Below are 26,799 nucleotides of genomic sequence, written 5' to 3' on the forward strand. Positions count from 1 at the left end.
GCCGGGCGCGGTTCGCCGCCGTCTGCAGGTCGTGGCGCAACGCAGTCGCCGCGGAGCCGCGGGTGCCCGCTCTGCCATTGCTGCTGCTATCGCCGCGCGACGAACACGACAGGACGTGGCTCGCGCACTGCCCCGAGGACGGCGCCACGATGCGTGCCCAGCTGCGGCACGGGGCTGTCGGGAGGTACCTCGTCGGCGCCTACGACGGAGGATGGGTCGTCTCGTCCAAGCCGCCGCCGCTCAGGATCGTCAACCTCTTCACCGGCGCCGAGGTTGGGCTCTCTGAGAAACAGAGGACCATCGCCTGTTCGTGCTCCTACCATAGGCGCGGTGATGCTTGCGGGCCGATCGTCTCGAAAATCGTGTTCTCCGAGACGCCCACCTCGGACGGCTGTATCATGGCCGCCATGACCGAGAACTGCAGAATCGCGCTATGTAGGGTTGGTTGTCCTGGTGGCGGGTGGACGACATATGGATGTCGTATGTTGAGATTCATGGACATCACCTTTTGCAACGGTGAGCTCTATGGCATCGAAGATAATTACAAGAAACTTCTCAAGTTTGTGATCGGTGTGAACAAGGATGGCGCGCCAATGGTCATGGCTAGGTACCAGATAGACATGGGAATGGTTAATCATTCCACATCCGCCAACAGTTGCAACGAGTATGCTTGTTACATCGTTGATCTACATGGAAAGCTTACGATGGCCGTGATTAACCAGTGGTGGCCTAAACCCAAGCCTTACTTTAGGGTCTTCGAGCTCATCGACAGTAACACTTGGTCGGAGCTCACAAGCTTGGGTGACCATGCCTTGTTTTGGGGACCGACATTTTCCAAGGCAGTGCACATGCCAGCGGATAGGCATGGCGACGTAGAGAGAAACCACATCTACTACTGCAGCCGTCGCCTTCTAAGTCCAAACTCTACCTTCCATAGTGATGCAGTAACCTTCACGATCTCAAACAACGATGGCGATCTTAAGCATCACAAGGAACACAAAAAGAGCATTGCCGACAATTTTGTGATTGCATCGGTAGGCTACTTCGTGGAAGATGATCGATATGATAGGATGTGGCTTCTTCCTCCTGATATCTAGCTAGCTGCTCATAAGGATGTGCACCTCCTTACTTGTACTTCAAAGAAAAATTGACGGTATTAAAAAAATGAAGGTTCAGGTCTTTCAAAACAAAAGGTTAGTATCTGAGCTAAATATTTATATAAAATAAAATAAGGGTCTGTCCATATGTCATCTAGATGTGAGATACTATCTCACATCTAAGTATGACATCATCAATTATTTGTGATATGTTTGTTTGTTTTTGTCACGATCGCTAACCTCGCTCATGTAGCTAACGTCCAGCCCAAATGTTTGTTTCTGTCATGATCCTTAGTCCAGCCCATCACTAACGTGACTCACGACTCCCACTTGGGCTGCTCCAACAAAAAAACGATCATGAAAACAACAGTCGGTTGTACCTTGTATCACATAACCTTAAGAAAAAGCACAAAAATCATGTACGTCCCCAAAAAAATATCTAAGCGGGCATTAAAAATTATTTTTTTCTTTTCAAATGATGAGAGTGCATTCGGGTAAAAGAGCTTACATTTTTCAAGTAAATACTTTAATAAAAGTTGATGAATTTAAATATTATGCACTACTTTAAAAAATGTTCGTGAACTTGGTGAGTACAAAAAATGTTCAGGAGTTTGAAAAATGTTTGCGACTATAAAAAATGAAGAATATGAAAAAAATACTCACGAGTTCCGAAAATATTTGTGATTTCAAAAAAATCACGAGTTCAAAATTTGCTTGTGGATTCAAAAACTAGTCGTGAATTTGGAGCCCAGTTGTGAGTCACGGATGATCGACTTGCAATTGAGGTGAAATTTAATTGAGGTGGCAATAAAAAACTTCAAAGCCTTGTTGCAAGTCGATGGTGGACTTGCAACTTGGGCAACAACAAAAATTAGAACCTGGTTGTGAGTAGAGGTGGACTTGCGATTGAGTGTGAACAAAAAAAATGACAGGCCATGTTGCAAGTCGAGGGCGGGCTTGCAACTAAGCGCGAATAAAAAAGGTCGGTCCCAGTTGCAAGCCGAGGGTAAGCTTGCAACTAAGGCAACAACAACTACACTCCTAGTTGTGAGTTATGGGTGGGTTGCAACTGGGGTGAGAACAAACTATGGGCTTGGTTGCGAGTCGAGGGTGGAATTGCAACTGGGATGATAAACACACTACATGCCTAGTTGCGAGTCGAGGGTGGGCTTGCAACTGGGATGAAAATAAACTACAGGCCCAGTTGTGAGTCGAGGGTGGACTTGTAACTAGGGCAACTACAGCTACAAGCCCTCGTTGTGAGTCGAGGGTGGACATGCAACTTGGGAAACTACGACCACAAGCCCAGTTGCGAGTCGAGGGTGGACTTGCAACCGGGACACCTACAACAATAAGGCCAGTTGCGAGTCAAACATGGACTTGCAACCCGGACAACTACAACTATCGGGCCAGTTGTGAGTCGAATGTGGACTCCCAACCGGGACACCTACAACTACCAGGCTAGTTGCGACTCGAACATGGACATGCAACCGGGACACCTACAACTACTGGGCCAGTTGTGAGCCGAGCATGGACTTGCAACTGGGACAACTACAATTATAGGGCCAGTTGCGAGTTGATGGTAGGACTGCAACTGAGGCAACAACAAAAATGGGCCCAGTTGTGAGGTCCAGGGTGTTGGAAATATGCCCTAGAGGCAATAATAAATTAGTTATTATTATATTTCCTTGTTCATGATAATCGTTTATTATCCATGCTATAATTGTATTGATAGGAAACTCAGATACATGTGTGGATACATAGACAACACCATGTCCCTAGTAAGCCTCTAAATGACTAGCTCGTTGATCAATAGATGGTTACGGTTTCCTGACCATAGACATTGGATGTCATTGATAACGGGATCACATCATTAGGAGAATTATGTGATGGACAAGACCCAATCCTAAGCATAGCACAAGATCGTGTAGTTCGTATGCTAAAGCTTTTCTAATGTCAAGTATCGTTTCCTTAGACCATGAGATTGTGCAACTCCCGGATACCGTAGGAGTGCTTTGGGTGTGCCAAACGTCACAACGTAACTGGGTGGCTATAAAGGTACACTACGGGTATCTCCGAAAGTGTTTGTTGGGTTGGCACGAATCGAGACTGGGATTTGTCACTCCGTGTAAGCGGAGAGGTATCTCTGGGCCCACTCGGTAGGACATCATCATAATATGCACAATGTGATCAAGGAGTTGATCACGGGATGATGTGTTACGGAACGAGTAAAGAGACTTGCCGGTAACGAGATTGAACAAGGTATCGGGATACCGATGATCGAATCTCGGGCAAGTGTCGTACCGATAGACAAAGGGAATTGTATACGGGATTGATTAAGTCCTTGACATCGTGGTTCATCCGATGAGATCATCGTGGAACATGTGGGAGCCAACATGGGTATCCAGATCCCGCTGTTGGTTATTGACCGGAGAGTCATCTCGGACATGTCTGCATGTCTCCCGAACCCGTAGGGTCTACACACTTAAGGTTCGGTGACGCTAGGGTTATAGAGATATTTGTATGCGGTAACCCGAAAGTTTTTCGGAGTCCCGGATGAGATCCCGGACGTCACGAGGAGTTCCGGAATGGTCCGGAGGTAAAGAATTATATATAGGAAGTGCTATTTCGGCCATCGGGACAAGTTTCGGGGTCATCGGTATTGTACCGGGACCACCGGAAGGGTCCCGGGGGTCCATCGGGTGGGGCCACCTGCCCCGGGGGGCCACATGGGCTGTAGAGGGTGCGCCTTGGCCTATATGGGCCAAGGGCACCAGCCCCAAGAGGCCCATGCGCCAAGAGAAGAGGAAAAGGAAGAGTCCTAAAGGGGGAAGGCACCTCTGAGGTGCCTTGGGGAGGAGGGACTCCTCCCTGGACGCACCCTTCCTTGGAGGAAGGGCCAAGGCTGCGCCTCCCCCCTCTCCCTTGGCCCTATATATAGTGGGGGGAAGGGAGGGCAGCAGCACAAAAGCCCTGGCGCCTCCCTCTCCCTCCCATGACACATCTCCCTCCTTCCTCAGCGCTTGGCGAAGCCCTGTTGGAATCCCGCTACTTCCACCACCACGCCGTCGTGCTGCTGGATCTCCATCAACCTCTCCTTCCCCCTTGCTGGATCAAGAAGGAGGAGACGTCGCTGCTCCGTACGTGTGTTGAACGCGGAGATGCCGTCCGTTCGGCGCTAGGATCATCGGTGATTTGGATCACGACGAGTACGACTCCATCAACCCCGTTCTCTTGAACGCTTCCGCGCGCGATCTACAAGGGTATGTAGATCCACTCCTCCCTCGTTGCTAGATGACTCCATAGATAGATCTTGGTGACACATAGGAAAATTTTGAATTTATGCTACGTTCCCCAACACAGGGTGGGCTTGCAACTGGGATAAAACAAACTACGGGCCTAGTTGCGAGTCGAGGGTGGACCTATAACTAGGACAACAACAAACTACGAGCTCAATTGCGAGTCGGATGGTGGATTGCAACTAAGATGAAAAACATAAAAGAGGCACAGATCCCAGTTGCGAGTCGAGGATGGACTTGCAATTAGGATAACTACGAAACAACACACCCAATTTCCAGTCAGTGGTTGACTTATAACTAGGATGAAACAAACTATGGTCCCGGTTGCGAGTCAAAGGTGGGCTTGCAACTAAATGAAAAACAAAAAACATGCCTAGTTGCAAGTCGATGGTGGGCTTGCAACTAGGAGAACTATGAGCCCACTTGCGAGTCAAAGTGGACTTGCAATTGGGACACCTACAAAACTATGAGGCCACTTACGAGTCAAGGATCGACTTGCAACTAGGATCAAACAAACTACAAATCCCAGTTACGAGTCAAGGGTGCACTTGCAACTAAAATGAAAGACAAAACACAGGCCCAATTGCGAGTCAAGGGTGGGCTTGCAACGAGGATAAAACAAACTGCAAGCCTAGTTGCGAGTCGAGGGTGGACTTGTAACTGAGACAACTATACAAAACTATGATAGGAGTTGCGAATCAATGTGGACTTGCAACTCGGACAACTGTAAACTATGAGCCGAGTTGCGGGTCAATTGTGGACATGCAACTGGGATGAAAAATAAAGCGCATGCCCAGTTGTGATTCAATGGTGCGCTTGCAACTAGTCAACTACACAAAATTACGATACCAGATACGAGTAGAGGGTGGACTTATAACTAGGACAATTACAAACGATGGGCCGAGTTACGAGCAGAGGAATGACTTGCAACTGGGATGGAGAACAAAACATGAACCCAGTTATGAGTCTTGGGTAGACTTGCAACTGAGACAAATGACATGCTGCCTCTTTGACTTCTACGACACATGCCGGATAAAATGGGTACACAAGAGTGCAGCAGGAAAATGTCCAACAAAAGAATATTTGTACAACACGGACGGGCCGACAAACGAACAAAAAGGAACAAGGCAATAGAGGAATACATCGGCTGACGACGCAAGATCAAGAATTTGAACGAAATTATAATAGCAAGATCGAATGGACAACAACTTAGATAAACCATTGCTAAATCTTGTCTTGATAAAGCGTAGAAGAAATGGAAGACAGTGTCAAAATAAACAGGGAAGATAATGACCGCGATAGAGCTTAAATTTTCTTGTCTCTTCCAATTCTACGTCGTGGTCTAGAAACAACACAACAAAATGGCTTGCGAGCGCGCCGTGATAATGGCCGAAAAATGTGAAGCCAAACATGCCAACAAAAGGATGCGCAACAAACAAAACATCGACGAGCAAGGCGGGGATCTAGCGCTTGCATGGAAACTACAAAAACTAAATCGAACAATGAATAACTTAGATGAGACATCGTAAAAAATCACCTGAATGTTATTTTGCAATTAAGTATAAAAAATCATGAATTTAGAAGGTTTTTTGAAAAAACTAAAAATATTTACAAATTTTATTAAAAAAATCCACAAATCATATTAATGAATTTGAAAAAAGGAAATAATATAAGCAAAATTAAAAAGAAAGAAAGAAAGAAGCTAACAGAACATAACATTCTTTTTAATAAAATTACGAACAACTATCATTTTTTAGGCAAACGTACAACTCACTTTTTTATTGAGGTGATCAAACAATTCACATGGACATTTTTTTTAGGGGAACTCACATGGACATGCAAACCAAAGTGAGCGGGGGACAAGCAAAAAAGAAAAACGGGCCCAAACCCGGCCGCAGGGGACAACAGGCCAACAAACAGCGGCTAATACGAACTGGGCTGAAGAAACAAAGCAGCGACACAGGCAAAAAAACGACAGCACCAGCGAGGGCATTCCCTAAACGCCGCCCGTTACGCCCGTTACAGGCATGGGCGCAAACGGGCGCACACCCCCGCGTCAGGCTGGGCCGGCCCATCTAACGTGTCTTCGTTTGTGTCTTAATCCGCAAAAAAAAAGGCGCTGCTAGGATTCGAACCAAGTACCTCTCCCGTCAAAGAACGCCAGTGTAACCACGCGGCCGCCGGGAGGGATCTGGTTACCTTTTAATATTTCCGTCTATTCTTCGTCCTCCTCCCATTTTTTCGTTCTCTTTTTTTCTTTGTCTTGGTCCGATGAGTTGGTTCGCAAGTACATGAACGTTTTGTTCAAATCGATGAACTTTTTTAAAAAATTCATAAACTTTTTTAAAATTTTTATGAACTTATTTTAAATTCGATGAACTATTTTTCAAATTTGATGAACTATTTTTGAATTTCGATGAACTTTTTTCAATGTCGATGAACATTTTTTTCAAAATCGATGAACTTTTTTTCAAAATTGATGAACTTTTTTCAAAATCGATGAACCTTTTTTGAATTTTGATGAACGTTTTTCAAATCTGTGAACTTTTTCTCCAGATTCATGAACTATTATTTCAAACGATGAACCTATTTCAGAATCGGTAAAATTTCTTCTCAAAATCGTGAACGTTTTTTCAAAATCGATTAATTTGTTTCAAAACAAATGAACTGTTCTGTAATTCATGAACTTTTTCCCAAATGTTTTGAAAAAAATTAAAAATCAAAGCGCTACAGTAGTGTACTTAAAGTCCTTTGCCTGTATTTGGTCAGTAGCGCAAAGAATCTCAGGTGGTTAGCATTCTTGTTCGCTGTTCTAATGGCGAGAGTTTGATACTTGTTGAGAATGAATTTCAGGGTCTTTATTTGCTTTTTTCGCGCTACCCCTGTACCAATAGATTGTTGCTGGGCCGGCCCAGTCTGATCGGCTTCGGGCGCCGATACGAGAAACCGGCGCTGAGAGCGCTGGTTAGGAGCTCCCGCCAGCGAGACAATCACGTTTGCGTGAAAATTAAAGACAGGCGAGACCCAACGGAAAGAGTTGTGCAAACTAGTCATCGGTAGTGGTTATTCGGGGTCTTGTAATCTCAATGTACTTTCTATTATATTTGAGGTGTTTTATACTTCCGGTGAATTTTGATAATAACTGTGAATCACTTTTGAAAGAAAAAAAGTGAAATAATTTGTAGGTATGTTTTGTTTAATAAAGACACCCAAGTGGCATCTTAGATCAGATTGATAATGAGGAAAACAAAAGTCGGTACAAGGATAAACAACTAGACGTAGAGCGATCAGTAAAAAAATAAACTTACATTTAAAAACATAATAGTCTTCTTCCTACGATTGTACGCCGTCCGTCAGAGACTAAAAACTGCACTATCAATAAAGAAGAAGTGGCACATACAAACACCCTCGCCATACCAGGCCTTGAAAACCGCAACTCACTCGCTCCTTGAGAGGGGATCTATAAATCTGTGAAGCAGCATCGGATGGAGCATAACCCATGCGGAACAAATTTGCAATCCATCACCACCGTTTCAAATGGCTGAAAAAAGGGGCCAAGCCACAAAACAACACGTAAAAGATGTCAAGTCCTTCACACCGATAGCGAGCTAATAGCTCCCCATGAAAAATACATGAACTGGCAAGATCTGAAGGTAACCCACAGATCAGGGGACACGAACTCTCACTTAGTCGACGTTCGATTAGACATCGTCAAGGTAAGAAGAGACCCAGGAGACTTTATTCCAACAAGTTGTCGCCAGAACCACCTCGTCGATGTTGCGAGGGAAACAAAAAAAAGAAACATAAGACGAGGTATCCACCACTTTTTCGACCGACGAGGCCGCTGGGAGGGAAAGAGGAGGGAGGCCGAGGCGACGACATATAGGGAAGCTATGGCATCATCGGCTAGGGTTGGTAGGAAAAAGGCACGCATGGGTTTGGTTATGAACCCCGAGTGTCTAGACAATTCATCAAATAATATAACTATTGTGACTAGACAAAAATTCGGGTGTCATGTTTGTGCTTGTGTGATTTCCTATGCTCGACGGATCGACATGCCTCAAGTTATTCTATGACAATTATCTAGTGTAAAGAAAACAAAGTAGACCTAGCAATCCAAGCCATACACAAGTGTACAACTGTACATACATGGCAAGTTTACATCTTGAAAAACTGAAAATCTCAAAAGAATATAGGGGCCTGCTATGCGTCAGCCGCCGGCTCGGCGGTCGTTAGATCTAGAGTCATCCAGCGGCCCAGCCCCGTCCTCATCATTGCAACAAACATAGTGTTGCAGAAGCCTTTGCAACAGAGCTCGTGTTGCGGAAACATTTGCAACAAATATTGTCTTGCCGATTTTTTTTGTTGCCACATGGACTTCTGCAACATATGCCATGTTTAATAAACATCCCGCCACAGAGGTTGCCTTGTCTTGCTGCACCGCCGTTCTTGTTGAAGCACGAGGGATGTTTTTGAAGCAACTATGATTCTGCAACACAGACTACGTTTCCACAGTACCGGTTATGTTGCAATCCTAGTGAGCGGCTCGCCTGATGTATCTGAGGATTTACCGAAGACACACAAGGCGCTTGCCACGTCCACAAGACCTCCATCGCAGCAGCGCGGGCGTCCCCTGAAGCACCTAGGTGCCCCTCATATCCCCTTCATCATCGTCAATCGAGGTATGCCCGAGTAGCAGCAAAGAGCTTGGCAATTGGAGGGAGATATAGGTGAAGGAGAAAGGCAGGAGACATAATGGAGAGAAAAGGTTGGAGGTGAGCGGCTATCAAGCGGTGCATGGTCCACACCAGGACGCGTGGCACCCGGCTGAGGCAGCGGATTTCTTTCGAGAAATCAGCCGGTTGAAGTTAAACATTTTTCAAGAATAAATAGCAGATATCTAGCTGGAAATTTATAATTAATTCAGTACCCAAAAAAAATCAGTACCGAAGAAACACCGAACTTTGGATCGGTGCCAACATATATCTCCAGGCTTGGAGGACTATATATATAGTATACATATCTGAATCTGATTCGATTCATGCACGGCACCCAACAAATATCTCCGGTCTTCCCACGTTTCCTTCTTTCCTCGTGAGTCGTAACCGATCGATAGAGGGAGCGCCGGCAGGCGAGATGCCCACGCAAGTCTGCAGGTCATGGCGCGCCGCCGTCGCCGCGGAGCAGCGGGTGCCTGCACTGCCATGGCTGCTGGTCTCGCCGTGCGACGCTGGAGACAGGACGTGGCGCGCGCACTGCCCCGAGGACGGCGCTGCGATGCGCGTCCAGCACCGATGCGGGGACGTCGGGACGTGCCTCGTCGGTGGCTACGACGGAGGCTGGGTCGTCTTCTCCCAGCACCAGCAGCCGTCGCTCAGGATCGTCAACGTCTTCACCGGTGCCGAGGTGGCGCTCTCTAAGAAACAGAAGAGGATCGCCTGCCTGTACCATGCGCGTGGTGACGACCACAGCCCGGTCGTCATGAAAATCGTCTTCTCCAAGACGCCCACCTCGGACGGCTGCATCATGGCCGCCATGACCAACAACTGCGGAATCGCGGTTTGCAGGGCTGTGTTTTGATTTTTGGTTTGAGCTTTTTTTCGCCCTAGGCCGAAATGGCCGAATTTCGGCCATTTTCAAAATTTTCGGCTGAAATTTAACCAAATTTGACTGCAAGTTGACATAAATTTAACCAAAATTTGCCAAATTTGAGTAATTTCGGCCTAAATATACTTTTCGCCTCACGCCGAGATGGCCGAAATCCATTTTTTGCGGCCGAAAATCAAAACACAGTTGCAGGGTTGGTTGTCCACTTGGCGGGTGGACCATATATGGATGTCATATGTCGGGATTCATGGACATTGCCTTTTGCAATGGTGAGCTCTATGGCATTCAACCGGGTTGCGATAAACTCATCAAATTTGTGATCCGTGTAAAGAAGGATGTCGCTTCGGTGGTCACTGAAAAGTACCGGATAAACATGCTTAGAGTAGACCGTCCATCACCGTGGAGCACTTGCAATGAGTACGCATGTTACATCGTGGATCTACATGGGAAGTGTACGATTGTGATGATTAACCGGCGGTGCTTTTCCCCGAGGCCTTTCTTTAGGATGTTCGAGCTCATCGACGCTACCACTTGGTCTGAGGTGACCAGCTTGGGCGACCATGCCTTATTCTTGGGACAGAAATTTTCCAAGGTGGTGCACATGCCAGCAGATAGGCTTGGCGACATAGAGAGAAATCACATCTACTACTGCAACCGCCGCTACCTACGTCTAAGCAATACAGTCAATGGTGATGAGGTGTTCTTGACGATCTCGCAAAGCGATGGCGACCTTAAGTATCACAAGGAACATTACATCAAGAGCATTGCCGACTATTTCAAGATCAGATCGGTAGGTTACTTCATGGAAGATTGTCGATATGATAGCATGTGGCTTCTTCCTCCTGATATCTAGCTAGCTGGTTAGAAGGATGTGTATACATGCTTGCTTGTATTTTTTAGGGTATTCAAAAATTAAGGTTCGGGGCTTCCAAAAGAAAAGGCTTAGTATTTTAGAAAAAACATTCATGTAAAATAAAAGAAAAACAACTAAAAGAAAAACACACATTATAAAGTGAGGAAAAGGAATAACAACAAAATGAAAACAAAGAATAAACCTAATATAATAAAAAGTTCAAAAGAAATTGTAAAGTGAAAAATAGAGGGAAAGGCCAAGATAATAAGTAGAGAAGTGTACTCTCAACAATTATTTATATATATATTCCTGGGTACGAGCTCCCAAGGATACTAATTTCGATTCCATAGAGTACATCGCAAGGTCAAATTATTTTTTAGATGGGTCTGATCATGAGGTGATTACCTCTTCGTGTACGTTAAACTGGGCTGTGTTATTAAGTGTTAGGTGGGACTCATCGTATCGACCGATTCTGGTGATTTTCAATATAAAAGGTGAGCAATCCCCAAAAACTCGCCCTTGATCATTGTCGCGGAGAGCCGGAGATAGGGTATCAATGGCGGCCTCCAACGGCGACGGGAGCTTCATGGCGTGGATAAGGAGCAGCACGGACTGCCTCTGCGGCCGCTGGGCAGACGACAAGTGCATCCATAGCAAGGCACAGCTGCTGGCAGAACTCCAAGGCTGGCGGACCTACCTGAAGGAAATCGTCGAGAAGCTTGGCCTTTGGAGCACCCGTCGAAAGAGCTTTGCCCTCGGCAGAGCGAGACCTTGCTGGTGTTGAGAGGCCGCGTAGAGCGCCTCGGGCTTCTCGAGGAGAAGACGGACGGCTGACGGACGGTTGTGGACTTGAACGTCGATCAGATCATGAAGGACATCACTACGGGAGAGGAGGCAGAGCAGATTAGCCCGAACGATGATGGTGTTGAGGAGGAAGATCAACAACCCGGCCTTCCAGTTGCCGATGGGTCCTTCAAATATGCCCATTTTGAGGAATGACGCGGCGGTGGCAGCTGCCATTAGTGGCCGAGTGACCCCTTTTCACATGGAGACGTTCCACCTCAAATCTATGGTGGTGGACATGTCAGGGGTAAAGCTCAAGATGCTGGCGGAGACCAAGCACGAGGCGTTCCTCCTACAAGCGTAGTGGAGCTGCGCTACGCGGCGGTTCATATTGAAATATATTGCCTGCCTCCCTCCATTAGTTCGGACTTTTAAATGAGTTGGCTAAAGCATGAATTCAATATGGAACTAGAGCCAAAAGGTCTTGAGTTCAAGACCATGCCAACGCAGTATTAAAATAAAAAGATCATGCGGCTCGCCTCCCTCCGTCAGTTTGGACTTTTGAATGAGTTGGCTGAAGCATGAATTCAATAGTCCGGAGCGTGATGAGTGCACCGTCGAGATCCAGGTCTGTAACACCCTCGATGCGACTATAGCTCCCACGTGTCGAGGTACGACTTAAAGACATAATCGCATTGAAGGCATATGTCGCAAGTTAGGCAATCTTCACAACATCCCATGTAATATAAATAATAAAGGGGAGAGAACATAGTTGGCTTACACTCGCCACGTCAATCAAGATACATAAATAACATTACATCATCCAAACACTCATGGCCCGACTACGGCGCCAAAATAAAAGATAACCCAACATGCGACACGGTCCCGATCACCCCCAACTGGGCACCACTACTGATCATCAGGAAAGGAAACATAGTATCGTTGAGAGTCCTCGTCGAACTCCCACTTGAGCTCGAGCGCGTCACCTGCAGCGGAATCATCAGGCCCTACATCTGGTGTAATAGTAATCTGTGAGCCACAGGGACTCAGCAATCTCGCACCCTCGCGATCAAGACTATTTAAGCTTATAGGTAAGGCAAGATAAATATATGTGGAGCTGCAGCAAGCGACTAGCATATATGGTGACTATCCTATTCGCAAAAGAGAGCGGGAAGAGGAGGCAAAGCGCGAGCGAGAAACTAGAGAACAACCTGCGCAAGCATTACTCCAACACCGTGTCCACTTCCCGGACTCCGCCGAGAAGAGGCCATCACGGTAACACACTCAGTTGATTCATTTTAATTAAGTTAAGGTTCAAGTTATCTACAACTGGACATTAACAAATTCCTATCTGCCCATAACCGTGGGCACGGCTTTCGAAAGTTCAAATCCCTGCAGGGGAGTCCCAACTTAGCCCATGACAAGCTCTCACGGTCAACGAAGGAATAGACCTCCTCCCGAGACGTTCTGATCAGACTCGGTATCTCGGTTCTTCAAGACACTTCGACAGGTTAAAACAAGACCAGCAACACCGCCCGAATGTGCCAACAAATCCCGATAGGAGCTGCACATATCTCGTTCTCAGGGCACACTCAGATGAGACTAGCTATGAGTAAAACCAACCCTCAAGTTTCCCCGAGGTGGCCCCGCAGGCAGCTCAGTCGGACCAACACTCAGAGGAGCACTGGCCCGGGGAGGGTTTAAATAAGATGACCCTCGGGCTCCGGAAACCCAAGGAAAAAAGAGGCTAGGTGGCAAATGGTAAAACCAAGGTTGGGCATTGCTGGAAAAGCTTTAATCAAGGCGAACTATCAAGGGGTTCCCATTATAACCCAACCGCGTAAGGAACGCAAAATCCGGGAACATAACACCGATATGACGGAAACTAGGACGGCAAGAGTGGAACAAAACACTAGGCGAGAGGCCGAGCCTTCCACCCTTTACCAAGTGTATAGATGCATTAAGATAACAAGATAATATAATGATATCCCAACAAGTAAATAAATGTTCCAACAAGGAACGGTCTCCAAAGAGGGGCTGAGCAAAGCGGTAACATAGCCAATCAACGGTTTGCTAGGACATGGTGGGTTAGAGGTTTGACATGGCAATTTGGGAGGCTTGAAAACAAGTGGTAGGCATCGTAGCATTGGCATAGCAAAAGAGCGAGCAATCTAGCATAGCAAAGATAGTAGTGATTTCGAGGGTATGATCATCTTACCTGCAAAGTTGTCAGAGTTGACTGGATCCTCGAAAGCAAACTCAACGGTCTCCTCGTTAGCGAACTCGTCTCCCGGCTCTACCCAAACAAGACAAACAAGCAACAAGGACACAATCAACCACGTGCAAGGCTCATACAATATGATGCAAACATGGTATGCTATGCGGGATGCATATGCAAGATTTGACAAGGGATGCAAGAACCTGGCCTCAACTTGGAAATCCAAGTGTGCCACTGGAAAGATGAGATTAAATCGCTTGAAAACGATATAAAGAACGCCGGAATCGGAGTTACGGTTTGGAAATGGCAAGCAATTCAAATATGACACCGGTCTGCGATTTACAGCAAGTAGCCATCTAAATGCAAAGAGATGAACATGCTACAGCACCCAAACATGGCAACAAAATACATGGCAGGGATGCATTCAAGATGCTTAACAAAAGTATAACACTGAACTACGGCCAATTCATCCATTAACAGGTTCAAACAAGCATGGCAAAAATGCATATGGTAAACATATCTCAGACTTTGTGAAATTAACACTTGTCTGGAATTTCAGATCAGGTAGCACACTTCGGAGCAACAAAACTACATGCTACAGGACATGAACATGGCAAAGTAAAACATGGCATGGAGCTACTCAAAAAGCTTAACAAAAGTCCCTTAGTGACCTTGAGCCAAAAGGGATCAGAAAACATACTAGCAAGCATGTGAACATAGCAAAAGCATAATCAGTTTTCAGACTTAGTGAAAACTGGCACATGCTGAAACAGATCTCAAGTAGGCATGTTTACGAGCTCGATGCACTCACTACGGAGCAAGTCATGACGATATAAGCATACACCCATCAAGAATACACAAAATGCAAGCTAGACATGGCAATAACAATAGCATAGCATGCACGGGTCAACTACAACATCATCGGCAAAATCGCTAACAAGTAGACAATCTGTCCAGATTCACGAAGTAGCAAAAGTAGAGCTCGATTGACTCAAGCTAGGGTGCTCCAAAATTGCAAACAAAGACATGGATGGATAGAGCACTACAAGATTAATAAAACATCCTTACTGATCATCCTCAAAAGAGGCAGGATCACTAGGAAACATCATGAACATATGGCAATATGAGATAAACAGGTCAAGGACTTAGTGAAAATGCTAAGTCCCTGAAATCAGCATTACCAAGTGCCTCACTTTGCAAGCTTGTGCTAGTCACCACACACATCACAAAAATACATGGGTTGCACATCTGGAAAGATGGCAAAACCCTTAACAAAACATATGTAGAGCTCATGGGAATATCATGCACACAATGATCATGGAAAAAATGACAATTATCTAAATGGAGCAGCAGATCTGACAATTATCCCAAGTAGCACTCTTCTAACAACATTTCGGGAATCAAGATGAACTCAAATGAAAATGATGCAATGGAATGAAATGATGTACTCTCTGAGACGAACATTTTGATATGCTATATGCCCAAAACGGAGTTACGAATGCAAAGTTACGATGCAATGAACAGGAGCACATGAGCTAGGGTTTCGGGCAAAAAGTCAACCGAGGTGGATCTCAGATCCAGATCCAGATCCGGATCTCGCCGGAGTTACTGTTCATGCACGGACTTCGAGGATCACCGGGGGAACTTGGAGCTCGCCGGAGTTGGGAGGAGGCACGCCGGAGGAGGGGAAGACGTCCGGGGCGGCGGTGGCGATGCCGGTGGCCGGCGAGGCAGGCCCGGCCGCCGTAGGAGGAGCGGGCGGTGCCGGCTTGCTCCGGCCGGCGACGAGGGCTGCGGCCGGCGCGGAGGCGTGGCGGCTCGGTGCCCGGAGCTGGAGAAGGCGGCGGCGGGGCGACGCGCGGGGCGGCGCGGCGGATCCGGGCCGCGGGGGCCTCGCCTGGGCCTCCCGGGCCGGCGCGGAGAGAGAAGGTGGCGGCGAGTGGCGGCTTGCCACGTGGCGGCGGCGGGGCGGACCGGACACGTCCGTCGGCGGGGGAGTTTTGTCCGGCGGGCGACGATGATGATTTGGATCTAGGTTTTCGGGAGGAAGGGGAAGGAGAAATTCGGGGGTGTTTTTAAATAAGCATAGAGGGAGCTAGGAGTGTCCAAATGAGGTGCGATTTTCGGCCACGCGATTGTGATCGAACGCTCTAGATGATGGAGAGGGTTTTGGTGGGTTTTGGGCCAAATTGGAGGGGTGTTGGGCTGCAACGCACACGAGGCCTTTTCGGTCCCTCGGTTAACCGTTGGAGTATCAAACGAAGTCCAAATGGTACGAAACTTGACAGGCAGTCTACCGGTAGTAAACCAAGGCCGCTTGGCAAGTCTCGGTCCAATCCGGAAATGTTTAATCCCCACACACGAAAGAAAGGTAGAAATGACCGTCGGAGGAGAACGAAGCGCCGGAATGCAAAACGGACAACAGGGAAAAATGCTCGAACGCAAGAGATGAACACGTATGTAAATGCAATGCACATGATGACATGATATGAGATGCATGACAACGATAACAACACACGGAGACAAAACCCGAACCCGAGAAAATAAAATAACTTAACGCCGGAAACGGCAAGAGTTGGAGTACAAATTGGGAAAGTCACATCCGGGGTGTTACAAGGTCCTCGAGATGGAAACCAGAAAAGGACCTTCTTGTTGTTGTTGACAGATGAAGATTGCGATTTTCGACAGCAACGTGTCTGGCACCGCCATCACAGTCGGGGAGGATGGCGTGCTCGAGCTCTCGCGTCTTGTCATGGTGGTGTTGGCAGGGGATTCCTTGGTGATTACGGTTGGGACATGGGATGGTGACGGTGCTGACTTGCACATAAAGTCATCCTTCGCGTTCACGCCTCTTCTCTATGGTGAAGGGCGCCGTTGTCTTCCCTATGCTGGTTACATGCAGATTAAGGTTGTCTAGTCAGCTTTATTCGATCCAAATGTTGACGGATGACCTTATTCTCTGCATATTTTCATGGTTTTAGTTGTCACGGTGATTTTGCTGCTGCCCGAAGTTTTGCTCAAATGGTTCTCGCTAGGGTTCATATGTGATGTTTTGTTCTTTATGTTGATGACTTGCAGTTTTAGCACGTTGCTAGTGTTTGAGGAGCCGCCTTTGCGGTCGCAGGGTTTCATGCTTTGGGAGTAGTCTGCATGTGGTCATGTCTGTAATGATTTTCGCCTATCTTTTCGTTAATTAACTGGACAACTCTCTTGTGATTAATTGATTAAGAAAGCAAGTCATTGGACTCTGTTTAGAAAAAAGAATTATGACAATGTCATATTTACGTTTTCAAACTGCAGTCACTCTTTTGTAATGTTGGACTAAGTGATACTAAATTTATATAATGTACATTGATCAGCACAATCGCCTGACTGTAAGGTAGAAAAGTTGTGCAAACTATTCGCCATTGCAAACCCATATTATAGTATCTATCAAATGTGAAATGATGCATACTGTAGATGTTAGTAATGCCATGCAGTTGTGCACTTGTAACAATTCATCCAATAATATAACCATTTGTGACTACACAAAAAAGGACAAATACTCAGATGAACAGTGCCAAGTTCACTAATAATAACATGCAGTGTTTTTTTGTACAGTTCACATTATTTTATACCGAGTATTTTTGTTATGACTTTTTTAATATGCAAATTATATAGTACTCCACTTGCACCCATTAAATTGTGAACAATATTCAAAACTCAAAAAACAAAAATAGAGATGAAACATGGGGAGCATGGGCAACTTGTTGCCAAAATTTCACCGCAAAAAAGAAAAGAAAAATTGCCAAAATTACTTTCCGTGAAGCATATATATAGTCTTCACATGATGCTCAAGACTGAAACTGCAGATTAATAGATGCTGTCACCTCATGATGCTCACCAATACCAATTGGGGTTAGTTACATCAGCTAAGGTGGTTAGTGCGGCAAACCAGCAAGGTAGCGCTTGCTAACACAGCATCAAGAATCATCCAATTATATGCACATATATATAATGATATTTACTATAGCTCTCATCTCACATGAACCCTAGCTGGGTGAGATCGTCGTCCGGGATCTCCAGGCCTCCGGAGAAATCAAAGTCTTGCAGCGAGTCGTCCAGGCCGTCCGTGAACCAGGCACTAATGTCGTTGCCCTCCGGCACGTCCAGGATGTCCACCATGGGGTCCATCGGTGGCAGGTTCATGGGGGCGTCCAGGGACTCCGGAGCGACGTTGGCCGCGCTGTTCCTTGGTTGCTGGGTAGGTCTTGTGCTCAGAGGGTTGTTCCACTCGTTGGATTCTCGCGGCGACGGTGATGGGAAGCTGGAGTTGGATGGCTCTGTGACTCTGCCAAGGACGTTTCCAGATGTTGATAGCTGCGCTAGCTTCTGCTTTGGCTTCATCTTGGTCTTGCGCTCGTTCCGGCCGCTGCCAGACGAGTTCCGGCCGCTGCCTGATTTCGAGCTGGAGTTCTTGGCAGACCCATCTCTGCTCTGGTCCCTTTCTCTCTCGCCCTTTTTCAATTTTGTGCTACCTGCAAAAGGATCAGCAGAAGTTGGGATACCTCATGAAAAAGGATCTCTGACAAAATCATCATGCCAAAGTTAAGTAAAATTTGTTCAAGGGTGCTAGAAATACCTTGGCTCAATGGGCTTCTGTCAAGCTTTAGGGCCTTTGGCCTATCTGCAGATCCTGGAGGGACACCTGGAGCATAAGAAGGCAGATTAATTATATGGAAGTTCTTACAACTATAGTGTCAAATAAATAGGCGGGTTTGTGTGGCTTATTTCGATATCCACAATTGCATGTGCATTACCATCAACTGGGTCACTCTTTGGCAAAGGCGCGGACAGCACACTCCAAAGGAAAGGCTCCCTGAAGCAGCTTTTCTCTGTTTCCTCAAATTTCTGGCACCGGGCAAGTGTTCGCTTTGCAAAAGCCAATGCAAGCTGTTTTGCAGCCTTACTGGCTGCTTTACTGAGACCGCCCTTGTGACTAGAACTACCTCGACCACCCTGTGAAAAAGATCAAGGTTAAGGTTACTACTTGTAGTGGTTTCTGAAGTGGTAAACAAAAAAACCATGCATAGAAAGAAACATGCAACACTGGAAACCAACCAATAAAATATTTCCTAGTTATACAGAATGGACTAATAGTGAGTGCCAGGCCAAACATTGCTATCAACAAGACTACACTATGAAGGTGCCAGGCCAACATGCATCACATCACCCACCTCAGTTGTTCAGCAATCAGTTAAGACACGAAACCTATGGGAAGCAGAATGCCCTAATCGTCCAATTCCTTAAAAAATTTAATGCTAACAAAAAGTAGGTGGTAATACAACTAATAGAGTATTCAGGTACCAGCAATTTTTTGTATGCCCTCTCTACTAATTTGTTCATTGCGTGTTGCTCCAGGCTCCTGCAAACAAAATTTTGGAATTAGACACCGCAATAGTTTCTACTCAGTTACATTAATAAAAAATAGACATAGGTAGAACCATTAATACCTTTCCTCCATGTTTTTAGTATTTCGAATTGCTTTTTCTAGCTTATTTAATTGGCATTTCTTCTGATTCACCTGAAACAAGTCGAGAAGCATACATATTAATTAGAAAAGCATATCCTTTCCTACAAAAATGTGCAAGTTGCGCAAGTACTAAGAAATATGCCAAACTGAATGTTGTCAAAAGGACACGTGCAGGGAGGTATTTTTGCATTATGCATTTTTTTAATGTTTTTAATGCATAGAACTGCTGTAAATCCAATGACAAAAGGAAATCATCAACACGTGAAAAATGAGGATAAGGCTGCTAGAATTAGTTGAAGTGTGGTGCATAATCTCATTTGGTTTAAAGCTCCCTATGTCGGACCGTTTCAAATTGACTCAAACAATTCCAAGTTATGCAATATTGCCATATTCAAACAGCCCAAAAAAGTGACTTTCTCACCGAACCACTTATCTATTGAAATCTGCTAAGTGGGTGAGACCTGCTATTTCACTAGTTTCAGGTACTATCAATTTGTCACATGAGACTCAACATATCAAGCAATTCCACCATAATATTCTCATCAGTCTCACTACTTAAGCTTGAAGCCTCGAATGCAAGTTCTAGAACTACTAATACCAATGCTAGTTCAGTATGCTCTAAGTTTTCACAGTAACTTCATGTCAACTCTAGAGAGGATGAAATGATGACTTGATAACTTTAATTATCCGAATGATCGTTTGAGTTTAACCAAAATTGAATGCTGACTATACCCACCTGATCAAAGAGTCTTTTCTGCAGCTCCAAAATAACTTTATTAATATCCTCATCCTCTCCCTCGTCCAGCTCTGGCTGCAGTCAGAAAAAATATCGCCACGATCATGATTTGAGTTAATAAGGAAACATATGGAATAACACGCAATTACTGAAAACAATGAGGTGACGATCTATGATGCATCTGTTTTCTCAAGGATCATCAAAATATGTTTGCAGTTGGTTCACCCTAAATGAACATACGATGCAAAATGAGGGTCGACACTCTCACGACAGGTCAACACCCACTGAACCACACCCCCTCAAGGTTTCGAATTCACAGCCTGCTTTCAGCCCTGATCACGGCATACTTCCAAAATTTGTCTGATCTAGTTGAAGTAATTGGCTTATATCATGTACATAATGTACTGATAATCTCTTGTCAGTTCCCAAGAAAACGAAAAGAAACAAAAAATGGAATCAAATAAGAAAGGATAGCAATTTCCTTTAGCAAGCATGGCAAATCCTTGCCATGTTCAGTTTTTTGCCAGGAATTGCCATGCTTGCTAAAAGATATTGCCATCCTCGCGACAACATAACTTGCCATCCTGACATCAGATTTTTAGCATTTCCATATAAAAATTGTAGCTAACTACTCCCTCCATTCCATATTAGTTGTCGCTGAAACGGATGTATCTGGACGTATTTCAATGCTAGATACATCTGTTTGAGCGACAACTAATATGGAACAGAGGGAGTACATGACAAAGAAATAACCTTCAAATAGACAACTTATCATGAATCGGGCTTTTAGAAACCATACCATCTCTGGAAAAATGTCAATACTGTGCAACTCGACCAAAGTCCTATCATGCAAAGACATCTGCGCATACTGATATCCATATAATGGTAAAGATAAATCTTTTCCGGGAGTTTGATACTGCTGTGTAATCTGCGGTACTGATCCATGCAAAGAGCCGTTTTCTGGGTACCCCATAACATTTATCCCATCTGATAGATTCTCACTGCAAACTGAACTTTGACTATATGAGCCCCTCAAATTACTGGAAACTGTGAAACCATTGGACATGCTGTTATATGCTGGGTTACTGTTTGAATGCTTGAAATCAGGAGACATTCCAAAACTGGATTCTAGCCCCGTAGCTTCAAATTCAACTGAGGCAGCACGAGGAAGGTAGTCATTTGAGAATTCCAGAAGTATATCTCCTTGGACACCATTGGACTCGGGAAAGTCATCAACATCTTCTACAATCAAGGCAGAGAGCAGTCTACTTGTCAGGGGAGCCATTTCACCAAATATTCCTTGCCCCTGTGCCTTTTGAGATGTGTTGTTATGATTCTCGCCATTATTATAAGACAAAATGTCAACAGATTCCCTTGGTCCAACACCATTTGCTTCCCCTTGATCCAGCAACAAAGAAGAATTGGATGGAGGCAGAACCTGGGAGGAATGCTCAACCTACAGATGAAAATAATATATAAAACATGGGTATCAAATTCAGATCTTTGCAGTACAGGGTAGACAAATAAAGGAATACAGAAGTTGAGGATTTTACTGGAAACATCTTGCACGATAAGAGTAGGGAGTAGACATATAAAGGAATACAAAAGTTGAGGATTTATTGAAAACATCTTCCACGATAAGAGTAGAGGAGTGGCAGAAGGTAAAGTACCATTGATGGTGGCCCATTGTAGTTAGCTGATGCATTTAACTTATCTTCATCGTGCTTATTAGACATGCCCATCTCAAGTTCTTCCAAGAATATTATCTGACCAGAGACTCCGGTAAGTGATGATTCATCCCAACAAGGCAACAGGTCCATTATACCAACTTGTAAGGAAAATAAAATCGAACCTGGTTTTTCAAGAAGGATAAATCTTCAGAGCTGATGAAAGTAAGCATGGGTTCTATTTTCTTCCAAAAAGGGCCAGCATATGCACCAACTGCAGAAAAGGATAAAGAATTCATCAACCATGAGACATGAAATTGCAGCTCTTTGCATGGCAAATAGATAACTACGATGTGTGCAATTGCACACCTATTGCACCACGGGCAGCATTTGCGGCAGCTAGAAGTTCTTCTCGGTCATCTTCAGATTCACCTACAACAAACAGCTTAGCATCAGGATCAACTTTCAGAGAAAGAAACCAAAGATCTTCAATGGTAAATTAAAATGTCTATCAGCAAACCTGTAGTATCCATTGACCCACAATTCAGAATTTCTGGGTGACGAGATGATGCTTTGCGGTCCGAGCCTTTCTTTGTTGGAGGACGGCCTAACTTACTGCACCAAATTAAAGAAGACCATAAGTTTCAGATACAAAATACAATACATGTGTTCGCTAGAATTCAGTCATTAAGCACCTTTCATTCTTTTCAGATGCAGGTCTTACGTTCTTTACCAACTTCCTCGTTTCAGTGCTGTCCAACTTCTCTTTTGGTATGGATGAACACCCTTTAACATGCATAGTGCCTCTTCCACTCCTCCCTTGACGACGAATACTACCATCTTCAAGTTCTTCTTTCAACGGAATCCTGCTTTTCTTGGACGAGAAAATTAAGTCTGATGCCATATGAGCTGAATTTGCCCCCTCATTCTCAAAGTCGCCACTGTTTGTGACTTTTTCCTTATTCCTGTGTTCAGTAGCAACAGACCCTTCACTTTCTGATAGACCAGCTGGAGATGTAACATTATCCATTCTAGATGCAGCTTGTGAATTATTGCTAGCTGCACCCCTTGGAAGTGAAAGGCCAGGCGTTTCTAAAGCTGGCCTAACAGCAACATCAACTGGTGATCCTTCAGATACGGGTTCATCAAAATTTGACACCGGTGATACAACATTTGCTCTTCTTGTCCGTGACATTTTCTGTGGACGTTGACCCACCCAAGCAACAGGAGGTGAAGAGGCAGTTGCAGCCATGGGACGCTTGCGATTTGTGGTGCTTGCCAATGGTGAGGCTTTATTTGTGCACGGTGCTTCTTCCCATTCATCAATTCCTCCAGCTGAGCGTAGCAAAGTAGATGATGAGTGGATACCGACAAGCGAACTGGTTCTTGGTGCTCTGGTTGCTTTACCCTTGGTCACAGGACTTAAGGTTCCTGGTTGCATATCCTCGGAAATATGTGCCCTGGAATCACGATGGATACAAAACATCAGAAGAATGAAGAAGCACATAACTATTCATATTTTGCAAAAAAAAAAAAAATTGAAAGTTCGAAACTACATGAACTACAGCAGCACAAAGAGGTTTCAACCATTCAAATCAGTCTGATCATGTTATAGAATGTGTTGCTACAATATTGACATCAAGCTATCAATGCTTACTTGTTTCCTTTCACCAAAACCCGTTCTTTGTCTAGCCCACCATGGCGCTCTCGTCTTTCATTTGGAAGAGGGGTGGAATCCATCTCTGTCTTCAGAAGATACCGTGAGCCAGAACTACTCAGTTGAGAGCTTCCATCCATCTTGCTACCTCCAGATGCTCCAGCAGAAGCTCCATGTCTGTCATACAACAATTAAAAGGAGGGATAAGATAAGTGCCCCTGAATGCGGAGATAACTCACCATGGTCATGAACCTGAAGACAATAATCTGAGGTTGGACCTCTGAAGCTATAGCATTCTTAACCTCATAATGCATCTCCATAATGATCCATTTGAAGCTTATGTGGAAAAACTATAAATACATAACAAAGCTGATGACAGTGCACGAAGATTACCTAAATGGAATAGCATCACTAGATCGTCCACGTACTTCACTGTTTGATCTATGTTGAACTGATGGTTTAACATCTCGGTCTACATCACTGCCTCTATTGAGCATAGTTCCAACAGAACGCTTACGTTTCATCTTTTTCTCCCATCCTTCACCACCAGGAGCTAGGCCTCGTAATTTGTCTTCAGAAAACCCTGATGTGGCATTGGCAATTCTAACGGAGCTTTTGTCCTTCTCCAAAGATGGGTTTTTCTCAGTATCAACCAAAGGACCTCCTTGCCTTGTAGAAACACTAACACGCCCTTCCAACTGAAATATGCGGCCAAAGAGTCAAAACAAAAGCAAATGGTAGCCTTTGAAGACATAATAAGGATGAACGCACTCATAGTCAAAAAAAAGTAAAAATGCACTATTGTCTAACAATTGAACAGGCCACAAAAAAAATAAGTGTGGGGACTTTAACTCAACCACTGAGCAACAAAAGGGAATTCGGTAGAGAGACATGGTATTAAAGTGTTGCTCAATCTTGACACATCTCTACCTAGGGGAACTGGTCCACTCAAAGATTAATCGACCTAACGGTTCTGTCTCCACAATGTTTTAATTCAGTCATGAAATTCGATACACTGAAGGAATAGTTGGGCCTAAGCGCATAGTTATCAGCATCATAGAAGTATACAAAGATTTGTCATTTAAGATGAAATCACTTCCATGACCTGTTGTCCCATGTGATTTGCGCACGCACACTGACATGCCATGCCAACCACCAGTTCACACAAATTTATCTGTTTAGAAGAGGAATAACGGAACCTCTAATATGTCATAACGCATAACCCAAAGTACCAACTCAAACTAACTACAACCGTGGAAGCAATGGCATACAAGCGAAATGGAGTTGCTGACTGAAAGCATCGGTGAAGTAGCAGAAGTACAAACCCGTGCATCTGCCGTCAGCGACGACCGGACACGCTTGCTCATGGTCGAGCTCTTAGCCCTCTCCTCGAGCCTCTGGGCGGGGTTATCCCCGCTGTTCTGAGCCCCGATCCTGAGAGAGCCGCCGACATTCCCCGACGACCTATCCACCGACGCGCCGTCGCTCCTCTGCCGGCGCCGCGTGACCACGTTCTTGTACTTGTCCAGCTTCTGGATGGACTCCTGCAGCGACTTCACCCTGTCCCTGCAACCCCATTCCATTTCAGGCCCCACCGGAGCAGCAATGCACGCGGAAGAAAAGCACGGCGAAAAGATACGAGGAGCAACGTGTACTTGGCCCTGGCCGACGACTCCGCGACGCCGCCCCGGATCCGCCGGAGCTCCTCGGCGGCCGCGGGGGGGAGCGGCTTGCCCTGCGCCAGCGCGGCGAGCGGCTGCTCCGCCGAGTCGGCCAGCGCCCGCCGCAGCTCCGCGGAGCGCGAGTGCCGGTGCTCGCCGACGGGGAACTGATCCAGCGAGATGTACTGCGCGAGCGACGGCGGCTCCGTCGCGGCCCCCGGCGCCCCCCTCGCGGGGAAGCCCCCCGCGGCGGCGTCGGGCCTCGAGCCTCCTCCTCCTCCTCCCGACATCGCGCCTCGTCGTCAGCCCCCTCCGAAGCTGCACTGCATCAAGGTCAAGAACGAATCCCGCCGACCGGCCGGACGAGGGCGGCCAATCCGGCCGTCGAGCGGCCGGGATCGGCCGGATTGGGGATCGAGGGGCCCGCGGGTTGGGGGAATTCGGGGCGGGCCGGGGGGCAAAACCCTAGAAGCGGAGGTCGCCGGCGGCGAGGGGGAGCGCGTGGGGGAATTCGGCCGGGTTGCGGGTACAGATGGGAGAGAAAGATCGGTCCTTTTTAGGCACGAGGGCAAATTCTGACACTCTTGGACCCGGGGTCAATTTGGTCAATCATCATTTCATTTCTCTTTTGTAGTACAATTTTTTTCAAGGGTAGTGTAGTACAACCTAGGTTTTCTATACAACAAAACGTTTTTTTCAAGCTCACTTTCTTCGATTTATTGGGCCTCAAAGCCAAAATATGATATCAAGCCGTAACTAATTTCGTTGGAAACGAGTGCACGTGCCCACCCATGTCGCTACTTAATAACCACGCTCTCTCGCGGCAATCATGAGTCGCATGCTCTCTCCCGAAACTGACCACCTATGTTGCTACTTAAATTCGTTGGAGTTACTGCTAGTGGAGGATAAGGTGGATAGTTGGAGGCGAAATGGAACATAAAGATGTCGTGTGGGGTAATTATTCAAGAGGATCGAGGATTCAAGGTGAATAACACAAAGGGGGCGAGGGAAATCACTACACATAATAACCACGAGTTTAGATCGGGAATGGGTCCAAGCGCATCTTTATCGCTTATTAATTTCGTTGAAAGTAGCACGTCGCTCTGCATCCCGCAGAACTGGTCACTCACATTTCGACTTAACTTTGCTAGAGTTACACGTAGAGGGGACCAATGGAGAGCGGGATCGAAAATGGAAAATGGACACGCATCGGTAAACGTCAAGGAGGATAACATGCGGAATGGGAGGATGAAGAGAAATCAATGCACATAATAACCATTGCCTTGCAAATCTGAACTCTGCCCGTCAACCCTACGTCCTTCTAATCCCCAAGTCAGTAGTATAAAAGAAAATTAGCAAGTTCCATAGCACGATTAAGAGCAAATGAGTACTAAAGTTGTACCATGCAAAAGAAAAAATCTACAATGAAACACCAATCATAATATTTGATCTCAACAGATGCATTACACGTGTGATCTATGTGAAGATACCCTAGATCCATACAAGTAGCTACTAATGTCTTTCTACAACGAATAGATTACATGTAGAAGACATATAAGAAATTCTTTAAAACAAATATGGGAGTGTGTACATAGTGATGTACTACTACCCTAGGGTTGAGATGGTTGCACATACACAAACAATGACATACAAAAAAATCTTTAGAATAAATACGGGGAGTGCCTACATAGTGTTGAACTACTACCCTA

General features: G+C 45.6%; 1 protein-coding gene across 2 annotated transcripts; it reads right to left on the bottom strand.

Annotated features, from left to right (window-relative positions):
* Nucleotides 1-17,630: 17,630 nt before the first annotated feature.
* On the bottom strand, nt 17,631-25,638 carry LOC125546282. Of its 2 annotated transcripts, none has more exons than XM_048710497.1 (16): nt 25,079-25,638; nt 24,755-24,995; nt 23,823-24,127; nt 23,430-23,606; nt 22,468-23,232; nt 22,293-22,387; nt 22,142-22,204; nt 21,958-22,046; nt 21,776-21,871; nt 20,905-21,561; nt 20,106-20,180; nt 19,350-19,420; nt 19,204-19,261; nt 18,657-18,855; nt 18,479-18,544; nt 17,631-18,374 (listed from the first exon to the last, which is right to left on the bottom strand). In XM_048710497.1, exons 1-16 carry the CDS (start codon nt 25,378-25,380, stop codon nt 17,878-17,880), a joined length of 3,756 nt encoding a protein of 1,251 aa, XP_048566454.1. In that variant the 5' UTR covers nt 25,381-25,638; the 3' UTR covers nt 17,631-17,877. The 2 variants fall into 2 exon arrangements, with proteins under 2 accessions (XP_048566454.1, XP_048566455.1); XM_048710498.1 differs by having other exon boundaries at nt 25,085-25,637.
* Between the last annotated feature and the right edge of the window lie 1,161 nt (nt 25,639-26,799).

This window comes from Triticum urartu, chromosome 3, assembly GCF_003073215.2.
Source record: "Triticum urartu cultivar G1812 chromosome 3, Tu2.1, whole genome shotgun sequence".
NCBI classification, from domain to species: Eukaryota; Viridiplantae; Streptophyta; class Magnoliopsida; order Poales; family Poaceae; genus Triticum; species Triticum urartu.